Source organism: Carcharodon carcharias, chromosome 28, assembly GCF_017639515.1.
Source record: "Carcharodon carcharias isolate sCarCar2 chromosome 28, sCarCar2.pri, whole genome shotgun sequence".
Classification (NCBI taxonomy): domain Eukaryota; kingdom Metazoa; phylum Chordata; class Chondrichthyes; order Lamniformes; family Lamnidae; genus Carcharodon; species Carcharodon carcharias.
The window spans coordinates 13,976,813-14,001,483 of record NC_054494.1 but is presented as its reverse complement, the minus strand read 5'-3'; the positions used below and the strand labels follow the sequence as shown (position 1 = coordinate 14,001,483).

At 42.3% G+C, this 24,671-nt stretch overlaps 1 protein-coding gene across 3 annotated transcripts; it reads left to right on the top strand.

Moving 5' to 3' along the window:
* The first annotated feature begins 2,907 nt into the window (after positions 1–2,907).
* ncoa4 (nuclear receptor coactivator 4) lies at positions 2,908–23,012 on the top strand. 3 transcript variants are annotated; one of them, XM_041176504.1, is made up of 12 exons: positions 2,908–3,063; positions 6,610–6,767; positions 6,939–7,079; positions 7,896–7,984; positions 9,623–9,731; positions 10,232–10,309; positions 11,369–11,482; positions 14,375–15,556; positions 17,400–17,480; positions 18,886–18,972; positions 19,471–19,557; positions 20,710–23,012. In XM_041176504.1, exons 2-11 carry the CDS (start codon positions 6,618–6,620, stop codon positions 19,522–19,524), a joined length of 2,085 nt encoding a protein of 694 aa, XP_041032438.1. In that variant the 5' UTR covers positions 2,908–3,063; positions 6,610–6,617; the 3' UTR covers positions 19,525–19,557; positions 20,710–23,012. The 3 variants fall into 3 exon arrangements, with proteins under 3 accessions (XP_041032438.1, XP_041032436.1, XP_041032439.1); XM_041176502.1 differs by having other exon boundaries at positions 6,607–6,767; XM_041176505.1 differs by lacking the exon at positions 19,471–19,557 and having other exon boundaries at positions 6,607–6,767.
* Positions 23,013–24,671: the final 1,659 nt, after the last annotated feature.

Genomic DNA, 24,671 nt, shown 5'->3' with positions numbered 1-24,671 from the left:
TAACCAGAATTCCAAAGCATAAAAGATTGTGAAAAAGAATAAATAAAATGCAAAAGTACACATTTGTCCTTATGACAGTTAGAATTGTGGGTCAGTTCAAAAGACTGGCTTCGTGAGCATCCCATTTTAATCTATCCACCATTGATGGTAGCGCCTTCAGCGGTCAAGGCCCTAAACTCTGGAATGCTGTCCCTAATCCTATCTTTCTCTCTTTCCTCCTCCAAGATACTCTTTAAACTCAGCTCTTAGACCATCTGCCCAAAGATTGCCTGATGTAGCTCAGTCACCTTAAGTTTGATAATGCTACGTTGAAGCACTTTTGGATATTTTACTACTTTAAAGGTGCTATATAAATACAAGCTGTTTTCCTTTCAGAGAACATTACAGCATCGAAGGAGAAAGGAACGAACAATTGCATTTATATAGCATCTTCCAGGACATCCAAAAGTACTGGCTGAAGTACTTTTGAACTGTCGTCACTATTGGAAAGTAGGAAATGTGGCAACCAATTTTCGCACAGTAAGCTCCCACAAACAGCAATATTATAATACTAAATAATCTGTTGCTTGATAATAGGAGGACCTGCCCAGCAATTCTCAATCTCCCTGCCCTTTCCCCAAGCACCTTCAATTTTTTTCTCTTTCAAATATTTAAGATCCTTTGAAAGATTATTATGGACTCTGTTTCTACCACATTCTTATGCAATAATGAAACTGCTAACCACTTTCTGTAGTCATTTTGGTGATGACCTTAATTTTATGCCCTCTGGTTACTGGCCCACCAATTTGTGGAAATTATTTTCATGATTTACCTCATAATTGACATTCTCTGTGTGGGTGTGAAGGATTTTTTCAGCATTAAAGATGCTCAAAGAAGGAAATATAGCTGACCTGGGCAGTGGCCATGCAAGAGCTGCATTGAAGTTTCAAGGCACAGGTTTTAATTCCTGTTACCAAAGCATCTTATGCTGCTACAATTGGGAGTTGCATTGCAGAACTGCTCCAGCCTGTTGAGAATTAATGTGATGTTGAAAGACTAGTTTTAATACCTTTGGTAGTCCTTAATTTTTGCCCTTGGGAGATTGACATAATGTTATCAGTAACTTTAATGCAACTCTTGCATGGCCACTACCCAGTTCAACCATGTTTCCTTCTTTGAGCATCTTTAATGCTGAAAAATCCTTCTCTCACATGCGCACGGAAAAAGGTGGGTGTCGCCCCCTCCAAAAGGTGGGTGTCGCCCCCCCCAAAAAAGGTGGGTGTCGCCCCCTCCCAAAAAAGGTGGGTGTCGCCCCCCTCCCAAAAAAGGTGGGTGTCGCCCCCTCCCAAAAAAGGTGGGTGTCGCCCCCTCCCAAAAAAGGTGGGTGTCGCCCCCTCCCAAAAAAGGTGGGTGTCGCCCCCTCCCAAAAAAGGTGGGTGTCGCCCCCCTCCCAAAAAAGGTGGGTGTCGCCCCCCTCCCAAAAAAGGTGGGTGTCGCCCCCCCTCCCAAAAAAGGTGGGTGTCGCCCCCTCCCAAAAAAGGTGGGTCTCGCCCCCCCCCCCCAAAAAAAGGTGGGTCTCGCCCCCCCCCCCAAAGGTGGGTCTCGCCCCCCCCCCCAAAGGTGGGTCTCGCCCCCCCCCCCCCAAAGGTGGGTCTCGCCCCCCCCCCCCCAAAAGGTGGGTCTCGCCCCCCCCCCCCCCAAAGGTGGGTCTCGCCCCCCCCCCCCAAAAGGTGGGTCTCGCCCCCCCCCCCCCATAAGGTGGGTCTCGCCCCCCCCCAAAAAGGTGGGTCTCGCCCCCCCCCCCCCCAAAAAGGTGGGTCTCGCCCCCCCCCCCCCAAAAAGGTGGGTCTCGCCCCCCCCCCCCCCCAAAAAGGTGGGTCTCGCCCCCCCCCCCAAAAAGGTGGGTCTCGCCCCCCCCCAAAAAAATATGGGTCTCGCCCCCCCCCCCCAAAAAAAAGGTGGGTCTTGCCCCCCCCCCAAAAAAAGGTGGGTCTCGCCCCCCCCCAAAAAAGGTGGGTCTCGCCCCCCCCCCAAAAAAAAGGTGGGTCTCGCCCCCCCCCCCAAAAAAAAGGTGGGTCTCGCCCCCCCCCCCCCAAAAAAAAGGTGGGTCTCGCCCCCCCCCCCCCCCAAAAAAAAGGTGGGTCTCGCCCCCCCCCCCCCAAAAAAAGGTGGGTCTCGCCCCCCCCCCCCCCAAAAAAAGGTGGGTCTCGCCCCCCCCCCCCCCCAAAAAAAGGTGGGTCTCGCCCCCCCCCCCCCAAAAAAAAAAGGTGGGTCTCGCCCCCCCCCCCCAAAAAAAAAGGTGGGTCTCGCCCCCCCCCCAAAAAAAAAGGTGGGTCTCGCCCCCCCCCCCAAAAAAAGGTGGGTCTCGCCCCCCCCCCCCCAAAAAAAGGTGGGTCTCGCCCCCCCCCCCAAAAAGGTGGGTCTCGCCCCCCCCCCCCCCAAAAAGGTGGGTCTCGCCCCCCCCCCCCAAAAAGGTGGGTCTCGCCCCCCCCCCCCCCCCCCCCCCCAAAAAGGTGGGTCTCGCCCCCCCCCCCCCCCCAAAAAGGTGGGTCTCGCCCCCCCCCCCCCCCCCCCCAAAAAGGTGGGTCTCGCCCCCCCCCCCCCCAAAAAGGTGGGTCTCGCCCCCCCCCCCCCAAAAAAAAAGGTGGGTCTCGTCCCCCCCCCCCCCCAAAAAAAAGGTGGGTCTCGTCCCCCCCCAAAAAAAAAGGTGGGTCTCGTCCTCGTCCCCGTCCCCCCCCCCCCAAAAAAAAAGGTGGGTCTCGTCGTCGTCGTCCGTCCCCCCCGTCCCCCGTCCCCCCCCAAAAAAAAAGGTGGGTCTCGACGTCCCCCCCGCCCCCCCCCCCCCCCCGCGTATGTGAGGCCGGACGAAACGCTGGTGGCGGACTGTTGATGTGACGGCCGGCTGTGCGGATGACGTCAGCGCGCAGGGGTTGGTGGTGGGGGCGGGGTTTCTATTCCGACGTGGCCGGTATTATATAAGGAGCGGCCCGGTCGGTGGTCGGACGGTACTGGAGCCGGGCTGTTGTGGTGGTGCTAACGGTAGCGGTTCGGTTCGGAGGTCCTTCACTTGCATCCCCCTCAGAGGTACGGTTCTCAGTATCAGTTCATGTGTGTGTGTGCTGAATAATTCCTGTTGTTGCCCACTCGGTGTATTGACCTGGCACTGTGGAGGGATGATGGCGGCCAGAGAGCACAGGCCTGGCAGCCATTGCTCCAACTTGCAGATTTAGAAGGCACCTTGGAGGGTAGATTCAATCCGAACATCCTCTATTTTAACGTAAACCCTGATTTTCGCACAGTTCCTGGTTCCCTCTTGCTGAAACTTTTTTCTGTTCCATCGACTCATTTCTAGGATGGTGGGGGAAAGATTGAAGGTTAATGGCTTTCCACCCGATAGTTTCCATGTGGACGTAACCTGCGTATGGCTTTGTTCAAATTGATCTGTCGATTTCTTTTGGGTGGGATTATTTCGTTTTAAATTTTGTGGAGCTGGTGCGTGATAAATTTAATTAGACGATGCAAAATGGCAGCGGGTGTGAGAAATTCTCCCCCCCGGATGTAAAATGCTACTCCAAAGATGTTTGTTTCGGTAACTGTTTGCATTATTTCCACTCCCACCAGATGAGCAATGAATAGTACCCAATTCCCCTCTTATCAATACCGCAATTTACTGAGTGGGAGGGAAGTTTGAGGCTGAGGGAAAGAAAAACGAATGCAAGATGGAAGAAAATTATGCCACAAGATTATGCAGTTCTTTGAATTGAGTGATAGAATCTGCTACTGTGGTTGTGACAGCTGATTTCGCATAACGAGCAGTGCAAGTTTGTTTCTGGCACTTGCAGGCTTTTCATATGAACAATTTAAGATGGACAGAGCGCTGCAGCTCATAGTCAAGTGGATTTCAGGGATGGTGGGGGGTGTAAGTGAGATGTAGAATGCATCCTATCCCTACCTTGCTGCAGCTGTCCAAGAAGGAATGAAAAGCATTATTCATTTTGTTCCCCAAGGCATTTGATTTTGCACCCATGGCCAAGCCTCTCGTAAAGCTAGTTTATATCCCTGCATTCTACTGAAGAGGGCTTGAGTTTCAGTGCTATGCAGTTTGTCTTCATACCGTAAACCTGTGGGCAATCATATCACAAAGGACCAGAGTTGGGTGAATTGTAAGCATACCATCTGTGATGCCATAACATGAACTGAGCAGTACTGGAAATGAGTGAAGGGTCAATTATGTGAGGAGTATACACACTTAGGCAGGCTGTAGTTCCAAGTTTTATTTGTGCTGTGAACCCTCAAGGGATTTTAAAATACAATTTATCTATGTATTGTATATTAAAGAGTTTGTAAGTCTTTTCAATATGGTAATCTTTAACATTGAAGCTTAACCAAAATTTCAGAAAAACCTTTGCTGTTGAATATATCCTAAACATATTTATTTACCCTGTAATTATACGGGACTTTATGCCAACTTAAAATTTGCAAGCCCACGTTTAAATATCATTCTTATAATGAGGAAGACTTTACTTACAGTAAGTCATCTACCAATTTGAGACAAGTTTGCTAAGCAGGGAAATGCATTTTTTTACTGCTGAGTGCAAATGCTGGAACAGTAGTTCTCCACTTGGAGCTTTGCATCAGCTTTGTAATTTGCATGTTTTAACTTCAGCCTTGCTCTCAATGAGGAAGTCTTTACCTACAGTAATGACCTTATTTAAGATGGGGTTGCTAAACAAGGAAATGTTTAAATAAGGCATTCTTTACTGTGGCTGCAAATGTTGCTGCAGAAACAGTGTACAAGTTCCAGGCAGACACGTGGACAAAATAAAAGGGATCTGATTGGAATGTATTTTGAGTCTCAGCTTTTCCTGCGGTGTGATTTGTGACTTTCCAGTTTAAAATAAAAACACTTCATGTAAAATGCCTATGCCATATGCCTGTAAGATAGATTTGAATACAAAAAAGCAGCTTCAGCCCTTTCGATTTCTGCCTTTCAGAATAATAACCACATCTTCTTCCCATTGTAAATTTAGCTGTCCAGCATTGTGGCCCAATTTTTTCCTTCTCTTCCTGCAGCTGTAAATCAACTTCTTTGAAAAACAAATTTCCTATGACTTTCCTAAATTTTGAGATCCACTTATGAAATACACTAATTTGTTGTTGTGTGAAATCTGGATTGTGTTTTTCTTAAAAAAGAGACTTGTAGCTGTACTAAAATAAAAATGTTAATTAAAATCGTAAAGCTATCTTTAATGTTGGTGACACCACTTAAGGTCCAAATCAATGAAAATTATTCACTAGAAATCATGTAGTTGAGACACCTCATTTTGGCTCCATGCATTACCCCTCATTCAGATGCTCCTATTCATCTCCTCAGATCTGGATTTAATAGCGTCAAATTGCCTTACATAGTCGTCTGTTCTATTGAGGAAACTATAATATGGGCTAACTAAAGCTTTTGTGAATTAATGGATACGTTAAAACTCCTCAATTCAGCTTGCACCTCCTGGAAATGTTGCACTTCCTGCAATCCTTTGTTGATAATGCCCCTGTTGTTATAAAACAATATTCTCAGCTTCACTCTGAACTGTGCAATAGGAGATCTGCCTCGTATAAATAACTCAGTCTCTCATTTTGTGTCCTATGTAAATTCCTCTTGGGTTCGTATTCGTTTAGTCAAATTATATTTTCTTAAATCCGGAAAATTGTAGCTGATGCAGCAGGGAACCTGCGGGTTAAATGCAAGCATAGAAAAACTTTGAGTGAGAATCACTGAGGACATGAAGTAAATTAAGTGAGAGCAGTGGGAAAAATCGACCAAAGAACCAAATTTATCTGCCATTTTCCTTTCTCTGCTAAGCTGATCACTTGTTGCACGATATATACAATTACAATCATTAAATTTACCTACACATAGGATCAACTTAAAGAATTTTCCTGAAAATAATGAAGGGTTTTGTCATAAATTAAAATTTAGAAGTGCAAGCTAAAATGTTAGAACAGTTGCCTTCCTAGTAATGGTGTACCATTTTCATAGAATCATAGAAAGCTTATGGTACAGAAAGAGGCCACTTGGCCTATTGTGTTTGCGTTGGCCAAAAAACGAGCCACCCAAAACTTAGAGTATTCAAGTTTGAGAAACTTTTTGGCCATACTTGAATTTAAAGTAGCTTACCAATAAATATTGCTTAAATGTATTAAAAATAGTTTGTTTCCCTTCTTCCTTCATGGGAGGAAGGATGTATATTTCCCCCCCCCCCCCAGCTATACATTTCAGTTCTCCCTCCTCTGCAAAAGCAAAACCTCTGACTTGTCATGTGCAACACCAGAGGATCTCTGCTTTAATTTAAAATAAAATCCCCTTTTGGATTTACTTTAAATATGTTGTGGAATAGCCAAGTGCTTTGAGGATCTGAATTTAAAATGGTGCTCTTCCGGATGTCGGTGAGAGGTCAGGTTGCTAAGTGAACTAAAGTAATGTAAAATCAGCCAGAATTTGAACAGTCGATGTTTGGTGTTCTTAATGTTAAGTTGCTTTTAAGTTAACAGCATTTATTGGGTGTTGAGTGACAGCCCTGCTAATCTTGCATGTCCATGGCTATGTTTATCTTAACAACCTTCTTTTTTCAGCAGAGACCAAGATGAATCCAACACACAACCAGGGTGGGGAAAGTACCAACTTCCAACCCAAGGATTTGATAACGAATTGTATGCAGGCCAAACGAGATCTGGAGATGGCCATTAGCAGCATCATTAAGGCTGAACAGGAGATAAAAGCAAACAGTAAGGAGGTAAGCTTTGCTTGGACCATGTTAAGTGCTGGATGGAAATACTCATGCCAATTTTAAGTAAAATGAGGATTTTGTTAACACGACAGTCTGTAGGCTTTATTTGTTGTAGTATTGGTGCACAAAATTTCCCGAATAAGGAATGCCATTGCTTAGTTTCTCGATCTTTTGTAGGTAAAATTTCAAATTCACAGCTGCATCAGCCGTCACTTGGAGTGCCTGCGGAGTAGGGAGGTTTATCTCTTGGAGCAGATTGACCTTGTGCAACAGCTGAAGGAAGAAGCCCTGCAGCAACAGATTCAGCAGCTTTACTGGGTAAGGGAACGGTTTAACCATTAGAGCAACAATTCTAGAGGTTGGTCTTAGATTAGAAAAGTGACATATTTGGATCTTTGGGTGTGCATTTTGTTAAAAGGCTGATGCAATGTTTGTGCTTGTTTGTTGAGATTTTTGTGAATGATATGCTTTATAAGATGCCAAATTAGGTATGTTGATAAATTTTATATTAATTCCTGCTCACAAGTGCAGCTTATTAGTGATAAACTAAGCCAATGTATGAAATAATTCCTGGAGCTAGTGCATTTCAGAACTGAAACAACCAGTGTTTTGTCTTCATTGCCTATTCTGTTTCCCCAACATTGCCTGCCGTCAACCTATCTCTGCCCGTCTACCTCTAAAATCCTTAGCTTGACTTTTATAATGTCCAGACTTGATTTTTCTATGATCTCTTATGCCCCATAGACACTGCCTGGCCTAAAACTGCTGTGTATCCCCTGTCTACAGTAAGGCCCATTTGCTCATCATCATTGACCTACACCAGCTCCCAGTCCCTCCCCCTCAAATGTTATGACTTTAGATCCTTATTCTCATTTTCAGATCCTTTCATGACCTAATTGCTCCCTATTTCTGCAGCCTCTTTACAACTTTATATGCTTTGAGTTTCTGGCTGTCCTGCATCTCTTTTTTGAGATTCCTCCTTATAACGAGTGATTGATCTCTGTTATGTGTAGGATACTGCTCGCGCAGAATGGCTGCCACTTTTGGCCATTCAGGAGGATAATTGAATTGTACAAAGATTTTTTTGAGTTGTTCCATAATATAAGTATAAAAGCAATTTTTATTTTCCCTCAGCTGCTGGGTCAGTTCAATTGTCTTATTCATCAATTGGAACATCCTCAGAGTAACCTTCCAACTGATCAAATTATAACCTGCCTGGAGAGGTGAGAGCTGCCACGCTTTTATGTTTTAAGAAAATGCATTATACTCATTGCCAATATATTTCATGAACTTGAAATCAAAATTCAGTTAGAGTAACTTCAATTCAGCAATGAAAGCCTTTCACTTTGTGCTTGTGATATGGAGGTCTAGTATCCGTTATCCGAAACTCTTGGGGCTGATTGCATTTCGGATTTCAGATAGTTTCAGTTTTCAGATACTGCAGACAAAACTACATTATGATAGTCTAAGCCTAAGCTAGCTATAGTCTAAAGTGTATAAAATGACTAGAAAAGTAAGATGTATCGCTGAATAATAAATATAGGGTACCTGAAATCATCATCTTGACATGTTCACCACAAAAATCACAAGATGAACAATGCAGTCAAACAACTGGACATGCTAAAGGCGGGCGGGGGGGGTCAAAAACAGTGTGGTTTTTGGATATGTTCGGTGTTCGGATTTATGGATAAAGGATACTTAACCTGTAATAAATGATCCTTAATGGGCTGTAATTCATAGACCAGCTCTGTTCAGTGCCTAGCTGTGTGTGACAGATTAGCAGGGGTGTGGGATTCTGTAACTGATTAGGGAGGGTGTTGGACTCAGCAACACTGTTCCAAATAATGCCACATTCATATTAAAGGTATTTGGAGTTAAGAAAGAGCAGCAGTGTTATCAAAATTGGGTTATATGGATGTTGAGAGCTTACCTTACACCATTATCCCAACCTGCAGTGAGCTCCATATAAACAATAGCCCCTGTCGTTGGAGGGACAGGTGAGGAATATATAAAATGGCTGCTTGGTACTACAGAGCTTGAGTATTGATTGTGAAAAGAGACATACTGTCAAAGCTTCTCATCTTGCATTCATCAGGACAGGTTAGTTTTGAGATTTGGCATTCTTGTGATCCTGTCCTGATGAGTACAAGACAAAAAGCTTTGTCAGTATGTCCCTTTTTGTTTTCAGCAATACAGAATGGCCTGAAGCTCAACAGAAGCTTGGGGCAGCACCTCATTTTTTTGATTTAGGCACTTCATAGCCTTCTGAACTCAACATTAAGCTTAACAATGTCAACCACACAGTTGGTAATGACTCTGCTATTGCCATTTATACCGCCTCAAGATCTGTCTTTTGTTTCTTTGGTTGTCCCATTAACATCTCCTTTTGCCTTGCACCATCACCCTTTTCGTCATTTAATATCTCCTGCTATTCTCCACACACACACACACACACACACACACACACACACACACACACACACACACACACACACACACACACACACACACACACACCACCCCCCCCACCCCATCATAGACCTTCCCTTTTGTTCTTTTCTTTCCTGCTGTCATATACTTTTCTCTGCTTCTGTACAGTACTTGCTTAAAACCTGCTAGATCTTTAGTGTTTCCAGTTCTGATGAAAGGCCATCGACTTGAAAAGTTAACTTTGTTTCTCTCCATTCTTGCTGAATGTTTCCAGCATTTTCTATGTTTATTTTAGATTTCCAGCATCCACTGTGTTTTGCTTTTATATAGAATGGCCTGTGTGTGTTAAATGATGTTTCCACAGCTTTCCCCAACACTTAAATAGGAAAGCAGCACAGCATATTACTGATTTAGCACGTGTCCCATTCCAGATTGAAGAACCTGACTCTGAAACCAGAAGAATCTCCAACCCTGAATTTTGAAGCCGACATCCCTTCACTCCGCCAAGCCATTACAAGCTTCGGGGCCATCAAAACATTGGTAAGAATCTTAGCCTATCTGTTAGTTCAAAGAAGGTTTATTTTTCATAAGCGTTTATGGAATGGAGCAATTAAAGTTCTTATTTATTGGTGGAAGGCTTGTAGTTATTTCAATAATACAACTGAGAAGTATCATCTATGTCACAGGAAAATTGCTTTAGTGACCATGGAGTTTGGCAAGGTTACCATTTCCTTATTGCCATGGTGGTGAAAGATTGATTGGAAGGATTTGGAAATTGCATTAGGTTTCAAATCTAGATTAGAAATAACCGGTTTCTCCCTCTTAAGTAAGGCCAGCCTCTTATTTCTGGGCTAAATTTAAACCCCTGCTTTGAAGTAAGAAGGCAGGTGACTAACACAGCTCCAAGTTTTGGGACAGCAAATGAATTAGCATTTACACTGAGCGATAATGTGTGCAGGTGTATTTTGCTAAGTGTGACGCATAGGACCTTGTGTATGTTGACTACAGGAATCATAAGAATTATGTCTGATCTGGTGTAGGTTTCAGAGACAGAGTGCACGAGTTCTTGCACCATGGCAGCTGATCTGGATTACTGCTTTGTTCCACTGCTGACAAAGGTAAGCCTTTTTACTTTTAAAATGTAGCTTGTCAAGTCCCTTGCAGTTCAAAGTGAACTGATTTTAAGCCTGATGTACTGTGCTTTGTATTGTTTGAAAGCTGCACTATTTTACCACTTTCTGGAATATATGTATAAACCAGTAATAATGCCAATAGTTGCATGAAGACTCCACACAGCGCTGAGAACGCATAGGAATTGAAGTGAAATTCCAGCAGGGTTTGAATATAAAATCAGGCTTTGTTGGTCTTTCGTATAACAATTGAAAGGCCGTTCCACTTTTGGTGAAATTTGTAGTTCTCAAAGGGTCACACTTTAAACTTCCATTATCTGTACTGTTGCTAAATGTTTGGGAAGTTCTATGTGCCAATTTAAATCCAGATGTGACAGGTTTTCTGAAGTATTGGCTGCTTTGTAATAGTTCATAGCAAGGACGTTTATTACCCGAATGATGATGAATTTATTTGCTCACTTTCATGTCAAAAGCCCTTGATTTTGGTCTCTTTTAGTTGTGACTTTGATCTTTATAACACTGTTAGCTCTCTGAAACTCATTGGCCTTAATTACATGTACAGTATTAATGTTTTGTAATTAAGCAGATGTTGCATAAAGCAAAATATGTAAATGCTTTCACCACTGAATTTTGGCTTTGCATGCGTGTAAAATTTGTGGCATTATAGAACTATGCACAGTGATATTCAGCTTTACCCTTAGGGCTGTAATGTGTTCTTGGCACATTTGAGCATATTGTGGGGCTTATTTGGTGGCGTGTACACTGTGGACTGAGTATGTTGTGCACTTCATTCACCTTGTTGTAGGTCTCAGCTTGTGAGAAAAGTAGTGTCTGTTCTGCTCCCATGGTAAATGACCAGTGATCTCGATGTTCCATCCACATGTTGAGCCGTATGTTTATTTTTCCTCTGCATTTGTGCAGCATGCTGCATACATGACAGCCTGGAGCATTGGGCTATGCCATGAACCGTATGTTGTGCACTGCTGCTGTCTGACTTTATATCCTTCACTTAATGAAGTAGTACTAATGCTGGCTTTCTTCTTACAGAAATCATTCCCCAATGGGAAGGAATGCCCACTTGCTGACTGGTTGCGTAGTCCCCCTCCTGTGCGGATGCCAATCTTGAACCTGCAAGATTGTCTCCTGAAACAGTCTGGCCAGGTGGGTATCGATAGACTGCCTGGAACTATAAATTCTGAGTACTGATGATTAGAGTTTTCCATTTAGGGTCAAGTGGTTTGTGTTCCCACTATTTCTACATAGCTTGCTAGTACTGCTTGTCAAATGTCTGTCACTGCCAGGAACAACTTGAGATAACGAATTAAGAACTTTGCACAATATGAAAATGAGTTTGCCTCCTCCTGTCACAAATAGCACCGATTTGATTTATTGGTATGTGCAGAAAGCATCTTGAACTTTAATTGTGACATTTGTGGAACTGTTTGTATTGAGGTCAGTGAAGGCTGTAATTCACTTGCTTTCTTTTTTTTAAATCTAATTCTATATAATTGACACTCTGAACTAACCTAATCTTTTGAATTCAAGAGTAATTGTGATGCGGATGGCTCCTTTTTTAATTTAAAGGCACTAAAGCTTGAGTGAAAGAATCCATTTGTATTTCTGTCCAACATTGTAGATTTTCTGGTGGACCATTGCAGAGTGATGTTTCACAGTGCCAATGAAAATGTAGCGTGTGGCTCTTGATCAGTTGTCCAGGACTTTGATATAAGATTTGCTGATAGGTGATTATACATCCTTGAACTCTGGTCCTTCTAATCATTAATTAGCAGGACAATTTATCAAGCTATAATGTTCATCTTTGATATAAAATTTAGTTAGATGTGCTTAAGAGAAAATGCCTCCAGTTCTGTGCTTCACACGTTAGATTATAAAGTTAGAGGGTTACGGAAATGCTTGTTTAGTAGATGGATATTAATTTACCAAATCAGGCAGCAGAAGACATTCTGTGAATCACAACAGTACAAATACCAGTTTCCACTCTTCTCTTTGGGATCCTTTCCCTGTCGAGAAGCAAAAACCCCTCTACAGGGGGAAAACCTAGCTCTTAAGTACAGGCTTCAATGAGCACCACATCACAATTCATTCTGAAGCTTGCCCTGGTTTGCTGTTAAAGGGACCTGCATTTCTAACATTGTCAATGCTTGAAGGCAAGTGAAATAAAGCGTGTTTTATATTGCTTCTAATCCAAGGGTAACCTAAAAAGCTGACTGGTTTGAAATCAAAGACGTAACTGTTTGCTACAGTGCTTAAATTGGAAGTGCTGAAGAACATCAGTTAATATCGTTCTTTAGCTACTGAGGCTAAAGCTGCTTTTAACTTGATGTAAATTTGCATGTTGCCGTTTTCTTTAGTGTAGAATTTTTTTATTTGTTTATGGGACGTGGGCGTCGCTGGCTGGGCCAGCATTTATTGCCCATCCCTAATTGCCCTTGAGAACTGAGTGGCTTCCTAGGCTATTTCAGAGGGCATTTAAGAGTCAACCACATTTGCTGTGAGACTGGAGTCACATGTAAGCCAGACCAGGTAAGGTTGGCAGATTTCCTTCCCTAAGGGACATTAATGAACCAGATGGGTTTTTACGGCTATTGACAATGGCTTCATGGTCATTTTTATTGAAATCAAATTTCACTATCTGCCATGGTGGGACTCAAACGCAGGACCCCATTACCCTGGTTATCTACAGCAGTAGTCCAGTGACCCTGCCTCCTCTTCCCCCTGTTTTAATCTGTATTGCTTTAATAGTGAAATAAAATGGGATGAGATTCTGTAGGTGTTAAAGTACATTATTAGGCAAATGTTTTTGCTTACTCAAAAGGTTTTCAAGTGCTGATATGTGATTATACATCCTTGAACTCTGATCCATTTAATCATTAATTACCAGGGCAATTTATCAAGTGATAATGCTCATTATTAGATACTTATCTGTAACTAATTTAAAACTATAGATTTGACCCCAGGATGAACTTTCGACCACACATCCACGTTATCACAGACCATCTATTTCCTCTTCAGTAACATCACCCATTTGCAACCCTGCCTTAGGCTCATCTACTTCTGAAACCTTGATCCATGCCTTTTTGTTGCCTCTGGTGTTCACTATTGCACTGCTGGTTAGCCTCCCATGTTCAACAACTGCGAAACTCAACTGCCTGTGTCCTAACTTTTACTGAGTCCCATTAATCCATCAGCCCTGTGCACACTGTGCTATGTGAGCACCTGGTTAGGCAGTGCTTTGATTTTAATGTTCCTTTCCTTGTTTTCAAACCCCTCTGGCTTTGCCCCTCCGAGACCTGTGCTGCTATAATCTGGGCTTCAGTATCATCCCCAATTTTAATTGCCCCATCTTCGGTGGCTGTGCCTTCACCTGCTCTTGGAATTCACTCCATAAACACTGCCTCCCTATCTCGCTTTCCTCTTCTATGACACTACTTAAAACCTACCTCTTTGACCAAGCTTTTGTTATTTGCCCTACTATTTCCTTTTGTGGCTGTGTGGTTTTTAAAAATATATAATGTCCCCTGTGGCGATCCTTGGAATGTTTTATTGCATTTATGTAACATCTTTAATGTAATTTCTTGTTAATTCTACAATTGGGTGACAATCTTTCACTTACTGATTTTTTAAATGGGGGATGCAATTGAGCATTAATGCTCACCCCTGTCGAATGGTCTGGAAGGTAAATTGACCTGTTTATACTGCAGAATGGATTCAGCACCAACAGCATAACTTTGCATGTCATTAGCAAGTTATTTTTGCAAGCTTATATTGATCCTGGTTGTGGACCTCCCCTGGAGCTGAGTAGATGTTCATATAGGCCTATCTGGGACTATAAGCCTGCTGAAGGAGGCAGCCCCATGAGATACATGGAAGATGGTTTATGGGTAATGCATAGGTATACTTGGAATTCTATGCTTGGCTCATGTGTGTGGGGATCTCTGGAATGGATTAATGTTGGGATTCAGTACTGACGTCTGGGTGATATTCTGCATTGGAAATATCTGAAATTGACCGCTATGTTGAATTTTTCCATAGGGATCACCACCAAGTCCCAGTGCAAAGGATTCCGACCCCTACAAATTGCCAGCCTGGGGGCATCAACAGGGCCCTGAAAACTGGCTACTTCCTAACAAGCAAAAGAATCAGCCAGCTGAGAACGTTGCTGCTCAACAATATACTCAAACCTCCACCAACTGTAACCTGAACCCAAAAGATCCAGACTACTATAGGATGCAGGCCTGGGGTCATCGGCAGGGCCTGGAGCACTGGCTGCTTTCCAGCAAGCAGAATGTTGACGTAACTGAGAAGACCACTCCACAGCAATGCCCTAATTCCACTCATGAGAATCCAGTCGATATGAATTACTATAAATTGCAAGCCTGGGGTCATCGTCAGGGTCTTGAGCACTGGCTACTTCCCGAGAAGCAGAAATCCAGGAGCGATACCCCTCCACGCAAGCATTCCGAGTCATCTGATGGTTCTTCCACCTTTGAGCTAATAGGAGAATTTGACATGGAGGTTGTGGACCAAGAAATGGAAGAAGTGAGCCCATCTTCTGGAAAAATGAGTGTCACTGAAGTGAAGAATGCACGTTCTGAAAAAGCAAGTAGTGGCAGCACCAATGAAGACAAATGGAAATCCATAACTCAGCCTTTCAGAGAAAAGTATACCACCAGCGAGTGGCTTTTGAAGCCTAGCAAGGCTGAATCCTGTGGTAGCTGCTGTAGTGTTCAGAAGAAAGCAGTAGAGATCGAAAACCTTGGCAAGCTTAAGTGCCTGAATGAGCACCATAGTGCCAAGAAACCATCGCCTGCTTCACCAAACAATTCCCGCTGCCTTCAGCCACCAATCCGAGTGGCAGACGTGTGTAAAGCCAACGAGCAGTGTAGCAGCTTCTCGGAGTGCGTGTGCGGCCGGAGTTGTGAAAAAGAGGCGGTCAACGAGTGGCTACTTAAACAAGCAGGGAGAGACAAGAATGGCGTGCAGACAGGCCAGCCAAGCAAACGCGATACAGAGCAGCAGAAGACCGATTTAGACCAGTGGTTGCTGTATCCCCAATCAAAGTCCGCAAAAGAGCCAGAGCTCCCTGTCGACAATCCTGTTAAGTCAGTTGAAGCCCTGAGGTCAGAAACTCCTGTCAACACTGCACCCGAGGGCACAGAGAAAGGAGCTGAGCACGAAATAGAGAATAAATTTTTGTTGCGCAAGAAAGCACATGTAAGAATCTCCATCTCTTCCTCAGTACTTTTAATTCTATTGCTTAGTATATCTGTTATTTTAACCATTCAACATATCCTTGTCATTTGACGATGTGGGCAGATAATGAACTAATTCCATTCAGATAAAAGCAAAATACTGCAGATGCTGGAAATCTGAAACAAAAACAAATTTGCTTGAAAAACTCAGATCTGACAGCACCTGTGGAGAGAAAGACAGAGTTCTTCAGAACTCTGAAGAGTCATATGGACTCAACGTTAACTCTGTCTTTCTCTCCACAGATGCTGTCAGACCTGAGTTTTTCCAGCAATGTTTGTGTTAAACTAATTCCATTCCCCAGGTTGCTCAACTCACTTCTCAAACTGGCCATTTTGTTTTTTTTCAAACACTGAGCATTCATAACAAGAGAGGTAGAGGTTTCTTTGAAATGTAAGTAGCTATAAATATCCTTGCTGGGCAGCTAAAGGCACATTGCCTAGAATGTAAACGAGAACCAAGTTTTTTTTAGACCCCACTCCACTGCTTCCTAAGCCATTGGAATCAAATGTCTGAAAACAATTCCCAGTAGTGGTTCGCAGGTTACAGTTTTATCCCTATGGTTTTGTGTATTATTTATGTACTGTTAATATGCAGGCTCGTGTTTCATTTGTGAGCATAGGAAGACTTTATAGCTCATTAGCCATGTGCATGTTGCTTCAAAATCATTTAAATCGGTAAAAGATCTTCAGTAATTAATCCAAAGGTCTCCGTTTTATTAGGTCAGTGATTAGAAAGCTGTGCTTTCACCTCAATTGTTCTAAGCTAACAACCAGAAACTCAAGGTTGTACACTCTTGTGAGCTCTCAGGTTTAGCCTCTCCATTCCAATGGGCTAAAAGCCACCCGTCCTTTTGGGAATGCCATGGTTACAAGTTTTTCTACCCTTGCCCATTGTTGGACAGTATTTACCTCAGACTTCAATTTCCCTTTAACCCTGTCAAATCTATTACTATATAGAAGTTTTGATTATATGGTTTAGTCACTGACATCCCACTCTCAGCATTTTGAGGATGTGCATTTAAATATTGAAGTTATTAAGACGAGTTCAAAATAGCAAGACAGCTCAAAAGAGCATTAAGTGAGTCCCAGGTGGTTGTTAACTGATGGCATTGATCAGAGAGTAGTTTTTGTGGTTTAAAAAAAGAGCTATTTGTATGTCTGTCGTTTGTAATCTCTGGGAGATTTTTGATGTAGTTTTAGAGCTTTCTCTCCAACAAATTCATTGCGCCAAAGAATTGGGCATAGGGTGAAGATCACATGGGATTGAATTGGATATATCTATCTAGGTAAGGGGCTTAAGGTTACAATGGAGTATGTGCATTTTGGTCAAACTTATCCAGTAGGTGCTGCAGCTCTTCAGTGTAAACTCTGAAATTGTATTCACTTGGATTCCTTGAAGAGAAGTGGATTCTTAAAAATTGACAGTGGTGATGTAAATTGATTCTGAACTTGAGCCTTGTGTCTTGTGGCATTTATCAGTAATCTGCCATTTTGCTCAGTGATTGGGTTTGGTCTTGGGTGTGGCTGACTCCCCAGCCTGTCCAGGAACCAGCTGTTAATGTACAGGAGACATCTAGTTATAGGTGTCACTAATTGTTCAGCCATTTTGCAGAAGTTTTGTTAGCAATTCCACCTACTGTATATGGGCAAAACTACTTTTGTAGAGTATTGCCAGTCTTCCCTGTACTCAGCTAAAGCTGAGGCTAGTGAGGTGCAGCTTTAGTGACAAGGTGGGAATTACTTTGCAAAGTTCAAAGCCTACAAACTTTGTTGCCCAAAACATCGAACTGTCTGTTTGTCCTCAGGAACTAAATGGTATACCCGAAGTGTCCAGTCTTCTCTCTAACCTGAACCTTGCTGTTGATCGAGAGAAGCTTCCTGCAAAGGTCAGTATCTGTGCAATGTGGTGTTGCCAGTGTAAGTAGGTTATCTGACTCTCTATTGTATAGGTAAGCTGGTTACCATGCCTTTCCAACAAGTTTTGGGAGGTTCCAATTCTGCCCTGGTCTGGCCTGTTGTTCACAGAAACACTTCTTGTGGCAGGGATCACTGGCATTTATGTTATTTTATGTATTGGTATAGATGCATTAAATTTGAGGATGATGGTTTCACTTGTTGAAAAATTCACATGACCAAACATTTGTTGCTAGGGACAGTGACAAAATATATGATCAGTTTATCACTTCAGTTTGAAACCATCCTGGGCTGATGTTCATGTTTGATTCCAATTCCACACCCTCTTTCGCCCCCCACCTCCAACCCCACCATCCCTACTTTTAACATTAAATTATTGTAGTCGGAGAGACAGATTTAGCTGCTAAGGAAAATTGGTTTGTTACGTTTTTCAAATGAAATCAAAGCATGTTTAATGTTCCACCTGATTTGAGACTGAACTATGCTGAATAGGAAGACACCAGGTTTGATTCTGAGCTAACAGTGAGACCAGAAATTGATCTTGGTGCTAGGAAGGTCAAAGGTTGATGAACTGTTGCCCATTCCTGATTTGTTGTGTCGAGTTCCGGTTGGTTGTGATGCTGCCTCCCTGTTCCCCTACGTGGCCACATCGCCTGCTATCTGACCTCGAGTAAAAAGTCAGCTGCTTGATTATTTGCACCACAGGAGATGACATGAGAGAACTTTGGGTATTTATCTGGGAAAATAAAGCTTTATCCTGAATCTGATCTATATGGTCAAGAGGTCTGGGTGCTTGCTCCTTATATAAAATTGAGGATGTTCCTTTCTACAGCATAGAAATCTCTTTTTGACACTGCTTTCCATAAGACATAGGAGCAGAAATTAGGCCATTCAGCTCATCGAGTCTGCTCTGCCATTCAATCATGGCTGATAAGTTTCTCAACCCCATTCTCCCGCCTTCTTCCTGTAACCTTTGATCCCCTTACCATTCAAGAAGCTATCTATCTCGGTCTTAAATACACTCAATGACCTGGCCTCCACAGCCTTCTGTGGCAATGAATTCCATAGATTCACCACTCTCTGGCTAAAGAAGTTTCTCCTCATCTCTGTTCTAAAAGGTCTTCCCTTTATTCTGAGGCTGTGCCCTTGGTCCTAGTCTCTCCTACTAATGGAAACATCTTCCCCATGTCCACTCTATCAAAAGATCATCTTGTTTTCATTGTGAAAGGGAGGGATCAGATTTATTGCAGTTAAAGTTGCCGTCTTTTAAGGGTTAGAATAAAGCCTTGGTAAAGTAAACTGCATAAATATTTACAGTGCTGCTTCTGACAGCTGCCAGATCTCTGATCCATGAATTCTTTCCTTTTCTCATTGTAGGAGCAACCCGTGTCATTTGGCAACCTATTTGCTCATTTCAGAGAGCCCTTTGACAGAGAGAAGTGGCTGTACAAAGGTGCTCGTCGGGTCAGTATTGGATTTGGACTAAGGAGGGGTAAATCGGGTGATATATAAGCTGTATGCATGAAGGCACTTCCCTTCCCACGCCCAGGATTATTGGATTCACAGATTTTAGTATCCTGCTGCTTTGAGGTGGAAACTGAAACTGGTCTGCCAAGGCAGCAGCTGAAGAGTTTGTGCAGTGACTGCGTGCAACATTGATAAAGAACATGGTTCTGTTTAGCCACATAAAGGCATATTGGGGAATTTCTGGCATGTTGGAGAGGCAATGTCCTGACTGAGCAGTTTTAAAAACGTTATCATTTGAAGATTTTTGTTTGGCATGGGTATGAAGAGTCATAGAGCCAAGGTGGATAAATGAGTTAATACAGAACAACCATGATTTAATTGAATGGTGGGGAAGGTTTAAGGGCTGATTGACCTACTCGTGTCCCTAGTACTCTGTCTGTCTGAATGGTGAAGGAATAGGTTAAATCTTTATCTAATGATTTGTCTTTAATGTAGATTGAACAAGGCCCACAAGGAGCCTATATCCCAAAGATCAGTGCAGACTGTTGATCAGAAGCGATTGGACAAGAACCCTCAAATTAGGTTAGTAACACAGACAATATTTCTCTGTAATACCAACTAGAGAAGTACGGTGTACAAGGACTTCTAGCCATTTGCAACATTGCAATGGGAGTCTTGTGCATTAGTGTTCCTGGTGTTAAAATAAAAGGTAGGATTTGGGACTTTGACTATTTTATACATTTTTTTTGTACTTAATTTTAGGGTATATTTGTGTTGAGATATGTGTGTGTGTGTGCGTGTGACAGCACGGACACAGTATTGAGACTTGATTCCAGCAAACTCTCCTACCAGGAGGTTACTTTCTCAGGCAAGGAATGGAGCAAGACTCCATTCACTCACGCTTGCTAATGTCCAGATCATGAATTTCAGAGACTTTGGGTATCAATTTGTCTAAACACACATCTGAAGGGGGAAGGTGAAGCATGTAAAGAATGAAGGACCCTAGGGGAAGAACTACATGCTAATTAATATCTTTGTACAACTTACCTGTTACTTTTACTTTTCAGTTGAAGTGAGGGATCATCAATAAATGATCTTCCTTTAAAGTCACCTATTGTGTTTCACACTGTTTACACAATTCCCCACCCTCCATACCCTGCCCCACAATATCAGACTTAGTCGGTTAATCTGATTTGCAGCATCTTTCTTTCTACATGCCTATCTGATTTTCTGTCTTATGGTTTTGACTTATGGTTCTATAAGTCTGCTGTAATGAGTACCGGATCTTACACTCAGAACACATTTCTCCGAAAGAATTATCTGGTATTCCAAACTAACTGATAATGTCCTTAACTCAGAAACCATTGCTCAGCAATGGATCTGCCATTTTCTAAAGAAGTGTAGGGCCTAATATTCATGCGATGCATTGCGTTTAGGTAAACGTTGTACAAAGCAGCCCAACAACTTTCCCTTCAGCCTCTGGTTGCAACTGTCTACCTCAACCTGTTTTAATGTCAGTTTCTGTAACATTGGCACTTGGGGTATTTGTTTAGAACTATTTGTATTGTGGAGCAGTTGACTGACTCATGCGAAGGTAACAACAATGGAAAAGCTTTCCACTTGTGAAGCAAGGATGCTGACTATTTTTCTGGAAATACAAGAGAATCCATAGACCTTGCATCTGATGAATGATCTTTTACCTTTGTTTTAAATGTATCTTTTCTCTCTTTGTAGCTTTGAACCACCAGCGCTAAAGATGAATTGGCTGAATTGCCTTTATTCTGGAACTACATCAGACGCACACTCATCCCCTCTGAGATTCTGCTGAATCAATTTCTTGCTTCTGCCTTGAAGACGACTGTTCAAATTTTTTCTGGTGTGTGTGTGTGAGTTGTCCTGTGAAATTGGGTAGAGTCAACAAGATAGGGAAATCTATGTAATCAGAAGTGTTTCCTCCTCCCTCTTAAAACGAGATCGTTTTCATCTCGGGTGATCTGTAGCTTATCCCTCTGCTAAGATCCTCCAGGGTAGGGTGTGGGGTGCCTTTGGGTTATGTTGTCTCACCTACTGTGTGTGTTAACTTGTATTCAGGGCACTCCAGTTAATTTGATTAACAGTAATGCTAATTACACTGTTAGAACAAAGTCCAGAATGCAAGAGTGTGAAATTAGTGATTAATAATCTGCTCCTAGATGCCTTTAGTGGTATTTGCTATTATGTAATACTTGGAAGAGTATACGTGCCTCAAATTGCCTCACTTAGGGTACTAGGCATATAGACAGAGTAAATGTTCATTGCAGAACATTGATAGTGTACCAGTCTTCATATTGTTGGGCCAAGTACAAAACCCTTGTTGAGGTGGCTCAGTAAAATGCCAGCAGAATGTCTCTTAGTGCATAATATAGCCAAACGCATCGATCATAAGAGATAATTTAATCCAGTGATTGAACCGTAAACTGCTGCAATACACGCCAGAGTAAATATTTGCTCCAGAGCAAATGAATACTCTGATCATTGTCCTGAATCTTGGTATGTTTATATTGAATCTGCCGGTATTCCCAACTCCTGGTGGGTAGTGGTGGGGTGGGGGGAGGGCTGGGGGGCGGGGTGAATGGTTGCATTTCCATATAATAGCTTACCTGTTTTCCCCATGCTGTTCGTGTGCCAATGTTAAGGTCTGGGACAGAACATTTTAATTTTGGATCTCTTGTTTTGATATGTTGAAATTCAAGTGCTTCAGGATTTGATTTCCTTACCAAAAAAATCTTTTTTTTTCCGAAGGGAGCTGCTTGCAGAGTCCAGCCCAGTTACCAACTAAGTTTTAATAGTGTGTGCGCAAGAGAAGAATGCAGGGTAGTTATCCAAATCCCTTTATTTGGGGTGAGTGATAACCTATCTTGCTTGTTTTATTGTTAACCTTTCAATTTAATCCTTAACTGAAGTTCTCAATTAGTCCTAATTAAATAACTATTGACCCAAATGGGATGATCCATTTGAAAGTGCATCAGTTGATCCTTGAGCCAGGGGATGATGTTTTGAGGTCGATTGTTTCGATATAGTAATTGGGATGTTTTAATACAACAATTGTAATGTAACAATAACAGGAATGGAACAATTGGAACAAATTCAATCCAGCGGTTCTCATAGTATTTTAATGGACTTTGTTTTGATTCGAAGATGCTTGTTACCGTTGTTGTGATTCTAAATATGTAATTGACTATGGGAGGGAGGAGGAAGAATCTCTTGCTGTCAAGTCAATGTTGGAAACCTGCCAGTTTCAGTATTGTCTCTTCTGTCACTTACACTGAATGTGGAAGATGACATTGAGCTAAATACATGTTGGGTCGTTCTGCAACAGTTGACAACACCAGCTCCAGTGTGTGACCTTTTTTATTCTGTTGATGCTGTTCAGTTCTGGTGAATGGTTGGATCAGGACTGTTCATTTAAGGGACTGACAATGCTGTGGCTGGATCTGTCAATAGCCTATGGAGCTGAAGGGCAGATATGCCTGGCAGTGACCCAGAGATGATGGAAGCCACGGTACTGTCACTTTGCACAGGTTGTGGCAGCATCTTACTTTCCAGTAAGTGCATATCCTGAGTGTACAACATTTTACCTTTTAATTGACAGATATCTGATTTTTGCCAATTTCAGTACCGAAGTCCTTTTTTCTTTCACCCATTCCCATATCTGCTGTTGGTCAATTTGTGTTTGAGGACTTAACCTTTACAAAGTCTGATTAATAACCCACTGCCAAGTCTTTGGTGGTGTGATTTTAGAGGGTTACACAAGTCCTTCTGGTGCAACATTGAACCTATATAAGGTCTTAGCTATTACCTGTTTCATTAATGTAGCCACTACTGCTATTTTATAATCGAAAGTAAATGGAAGCTACTGTGAACGAAATTATATTTCTTCTCTTCTTAATTAAAAACCTACCAGGACATTGCTTCCTCAGTTATCCTTATTTATGGATATTGTTTTGATGGTGACCTTAAAATATTTAATCGTCTCAATAAATTGCAGCAAAACTCTGTTTCTCTTGTGTTTGTAACGGATGATTTCTGGATATATTATACAAGCTAGTTTTTTACAATGCAGCTTATTCAGACAGAGTTGTACATAATCATGCCCTATATATACAATAGATCAGACAGTGTTGCTCACAGTTAAAATTATCTTTTTCTGTCTCTCCATTGTTGATCGCTCACCTCCCAGTAGCGACCCAGTCATCCTCTTCAACAATGCACCTGTTGGGGTGTGTAAGTTCTCAGAATGATAGGGTTCACAACATTCATGCCAAATGTGTACAGATTTATTCAACAAATAACTGACTAATTGTGCAGGTAAGACAAAGGTCATGCGAGTTTTAGCCAGAAAATTCAAATCTGTTACAGCTCTGAACTCGGTATGTTTGGCAAGTTGAACCTTCAAATTCCAAAGTGTGTTTTAATGCCAACTTTTTAACCTTTTTCCCCTACAACCTGCTATATGACAATTCCCATATTCCCTAGCTTAGTGCATTTGGCTGAATGGCTAGTGTGTTGCAGAATGATGCCAACAGCACAGGTCCAATTCCTATATCAGCTGTGGTAGTTCATGGAGGCCTGCCTCCTTATATATCCTCTTGTCCCCCGACAGAGAGGGATGTCTATAATTTTTTGTAGACACTGGCTAATTACCAACCTATTTCATTTAATACTGATTTCATTCTGTCCTTGCAACAGACAGATCATACCCCTAATCTGGGTATCACTAACTTTCCAGATGTTTCTTTCAAAACTAGAGTGGACAAAGCAAATTCCTATGTGCAATAAGTGTTTTAGTCAAGTTTGCTGTCCAAACTTACACTTGCCCTTCAAAATATTAAAATAAATCCTTATTACTTCAACAGTGTACCTGTTTCCCTGCAGGTTCATGTTGACCTGCAAGTTACGGCCTCCAACCGCCTCTGTTGCTTTGTGTAAGCCTAGCATATGGAAGCTACCATTGAATTGATGGGATTCCTGGGGCAGCTGACCAGTGCTTTCAGTATTTGCAGTCAGTGACGTTGGTTGTGCAATGATTTGGCTGTTCACCCTTGGCTTGAATAGATTACTGATCTATTGGCATTTACATTGGTTAACCAACAAAGCACCTTAGTGCCATGACACTGCCTGCTCCAAAATTGACACTCCAGCCTTGCTTGAATGGGTACTTTGACCCTGTAGATACTAACACCCATTCACACCAGCATCATTGTACACCATATCTTACTAGATTAATGTAGGATTTACACCACATTTTGAGAGCGTGGTGTCAATCCTGTATCTTCCAGCAACAGCATCTTTATTCTTTCATGTGATGCGGGTGTTGCCAGCAAGGCCATCGTTTGTCGCCGATCCCTAGTTGCCCTTGAACCAAGTGGTTTGCTTTGCTATTTCAGAGGGCAGTTAAGAGTCGGCCACATTGCTGTGGGCCTGGAGTCATATGTAATGCCAGGCACAAGGTCACTTAAACTTAAGTTTTCTAAGCTCTTGATCACTTACCACCATTAACCCTGTATACTTGGAACTGTCATGTTTCCATGTCAGATCCCCACTACATTATCCTATCTCCCAATGGGCAGAAAATAGCAACACACTGGGCAAAGTATACACACTAAACCATGTGTGTACATTAATGTAGAGAAGAAATAATAGAATATGCTTGCATA